The 3,075-nt window shown below is 42.9% G+C and overlaps 1 protein-coding gene across 1 annotated transcript in view; it reads left to right on the top strand.

Moving 5' to 3' along the window:
* The first annotated feature begins 1,463 nt into the window (after positions 1 to 1,463).
* Positions 1,464 to 3,075, top strand: part of NME8 (NME/NM23 family member 8) — a 53,891-nt gene continuing 52,279 nt past the window's right edge. Inside the window, exons 1-4 of the mRNA XM_019631053.1 lie at positions 1,464 to 1,547; positions 2,440 to 2,479; positions 2,558 to 2,615; positions 2,808 to 2,914. Coding sequence (XP_019486598.1) covers positions 2,447 to 2,479; positions 2,558 to 2,615; positions 2,808 to 2,914 — 198 coding nt within the window. The 5' untranslated portion in view covers positions 1,464 to 1,547; positions 2,440 to 2,446. The remainder of the gene's footprint in view (positions 1,548 to 2,439; positions 2,480 to 2,557; positions 2,616 to 2,807; positions 2,915 to 3,075) is intronic.

Genomic DNA, 3,075 nt, shown 5'->3' with positions numbered 1-3,075 from the left:
GACTTGAAGACTTGCACTAACATTGTAACTATACATATAAAAATTCAGTAAATATAATTTATTGCAGTTTTTTATATTATTAAATGCTTTACTTGTTGGTACTTTATTATGATATAGATATTGTAATGATGATGCCTAGACTACTTTTAAATATAATCTTTGACTCTTGTCCTTTAATATTATAGATTTGTTTCTTTCAGCCCCTTCCTTTTTTCTTTTTTGAAAGCTGTAGAACCTTCTTGAAAGAAAGAAAGAAAGAAAGAAAGAAAGAAAGAAAGAAAGAAAATAATGTAGAATCCAATTTGCTAAAAAAGATTACAACATAGGACTGAGGGGCCCTTCCCCTTCACCATCCTTGGCAGTGGTTGAGGAACTTGCAGAAATCCCAGTTTGAAAACAATTGCCTTAAGTTGCAAAAACCAGCTCTTATAGAAGACCCTACCAAATGATCTCCTTCTGACAGCTGGCCCAAGGGATGCTCTGTTGATATGGAGAAGCACATTATTTAATACATAGGGGGTTTTGTTTGTTTGNGTTAAGTGTAAAGGATAGAATTCATACAGCAAGAAAAGTGTGTGTTTTAAAAGTTACTTAAAAAAATACTCCTGGTATGTACTCTACAAATGACATAATGAAATAAAAAAGAAATACACATCAAGGTTATAGAAAACAGAGGAACAGTCCAGATGGGAGGAGACTAAGAAGACATGACAACTAAATGCCATGTGGGGCTGTGGATTGGATCCTGGACCAGGAAAAGGATGTTCATGGGAAACTGAAAAGATTTGTATGAGGTCTACAGAGTGGTTAAGTATGATATCAATGTTAGCCTCCTGGTTGCAATGATAATTGTACTGTAGTTATGAAAGATGCTAACCTTGGGGGAAGTCCAGGGGAGGATGTATGGAAGAACTGTGTGCTACTTTCAAAAACTTGTTTCTAAGTCTAAAATTATTTCTAAATAGGAAGGAAGGAAGGAAGGAAGGAAGGAAGGAAGGAAGGAAGGAAGGAAGGAAGGAAGGAAGGAAGGAAGGAAGGAAAGAAGGGGCATACAGAACTTGGAAACTTGGAGGGACTTCCGAGAGCCTTTGGCGCTCATCTGAGGGGTGTACATTTCATATTGTTAATCATGAGGCGCCCTGGAAGGAGTCCCGCCCAGGAGAGAGCTGATCAAATCTGCACTTAGGCAAGCCTACCTGCTGCTGGGGGGGACTGAGACAGGGAGGAGGCAGCTGAAGGAGGAGGGGAAACAGGCCTGCTTTCCCCTTCAGTGTGGAGCAAGACAGAGGGCTGTTTTCCAGCTGACCGCTCTTATAAGCGCGACCAGGTCTGCGCGCTGGGGGCGGGAGCCTGGAGGCGTGGTCCTCAGCTGGGGAGCGCCTGGGCTCGCGGCGCGCCAGGAGGCTGGCAGGAAACGTTGGCACCTCCCCCTGCCGTGGCCACTACCGCTCCTCCGCTCCCTCGTCCTTCCGCACGACCTGCGTGGGCAGAAAGCGCCAGCAGGAGCCCAGCCACCCTCCACCCCTTCTGGTCTGCCGGGCGCCCAGGTACTCAGACTTGGCGGAGTTCATCCCACAAAGGCCATAGGCCTCGGCAAGAGGGCTGATTTAGATCCTAGGGAGTTGTTCCTTTCTAGTCTTTAAAGATCCCAATCTAGCTTAGAGGAGGCTCTGTTTCGTGAGAAGCTGGTTGGAAAATCCAACATGCTTTGCTGGTAGGTAGCCTGGTTGTTCGTGGTCACTTCTTTGTTTCACACTAGTGTCTGCTGTCACACACGCAGACAGACCACACTTTCAATGTCCCTGACGCCACTGAATAGGGCATTTGGGCCTCATTGATTTAACACCTGTGGAAAGTTTATGATGTGCTGCAGAACACACTCGCGGCCTTGTTCTAAAAATTAAATCTCGTTTGAGAGGGACCCAAGAAAGAGCTATGAGCGTGTTCATGGACAGTTAACGTGTGCGATGAAAAAAGGGGATCAAATATATGGTGAGAACTGATTCTGGGTAGTGAACACACAATGTGATATATAGATGATGTATTACAGAATTGTACACCTGAAACCTATGTAACTTTGCTAACATTTGTCACCCCAATAAACTTTAATTAAACAAAAGAAAGAAAATAGAACACTCCATAATACTTCAGAAAACAAACAACTATTTTTAAGAAACTGTAACTCCTAACAGTCTTACCTTGTTTCAGGATTATTGGGAGAGTAAGAAGTTTGGCTGTAAGCATTTAGCCGAGCCCAGCATGATGAGTCCCTTAAGTGACGTTGGGGCCTCTCCAATATAGGGGACAGTGCATAAGCCAATACTGCTGAAGGAACATTTCTACGGTACATTAAGATGCTGCTTGAATGCATAAACAGAAAAACATTATTAAAATTTCCTCTGAAATATTTCTATTTTTCTTCCCTTTTTCATGTGATAGTGGATAAATGGCAGGCAAAAAGCGAGAAATCCAGTTACAGGTGGGCATAACATATCAACAGTTCTTTACTTGGTGCATTGGCACGTGAACAGAATGTACAGCCCTTTCCATTTTGCAGGCAGTCATCAATAACCAAAGCCTGTGGGATGAGATGTTGCAGAACAAAGGCCTAACAGGTACTGGGGCTCCCCTGTTGTCCAGCTAGTTGGAGTTTGGCCCTGGACACTTCATGGCACCCCAATGCAGAGCACAGCTCCCTACTTCCAGTGTAAAACCTTGCTATATCTTTGCCCTTGTCCCTGCCCCAGCACTGGGCTGAACTGCTATTTTACAACCTTTGACACTGCTCTTTCATAAATATCTTCTAGTGATTGATGTGTATCAAGCCTGGTGTGGACCTTGCAAAGCCATGCAAACTTTATTCAGAAAATTGAAAAATGACCTAAACGAAGATGAAATTCTGCATTTTGTTGTAGTAAGGATTTCATATCTATTAAACTGTTGTTTCGTGTTGCTTTAAGTGTTGAAGTATTCTCTGTAAGGATGGTCTTAATTTAAACAACCTGTCAGCTCTTCTAAATGGACAGTGTTTAGTTGGTAGTTTTACTACATATTTAGTTTTACCAGATCTGAGAA

This window comes from Hipposideros armiger, unplaced genomic scaffold (genome assembly GCF_001890085.2).
Source record: "Hipposideros armiger isolate ML-2016 unplaced genomic scaffold, ASM189008v1 scaffold_981, whole genome shotgun sequence".
Classification (NCBI taxonomy): domain Eukaryota; kingdom Metazoa; phylum Chordata; class Mammalia; order Chiroptera; family Hipposideridae; genus Hipposideros; species Hipposideros armiger.
Note: the sequence above shows the minus strand (reverse complement) of the source record. Positions and strands in the feature narration are given on the sequence as shown.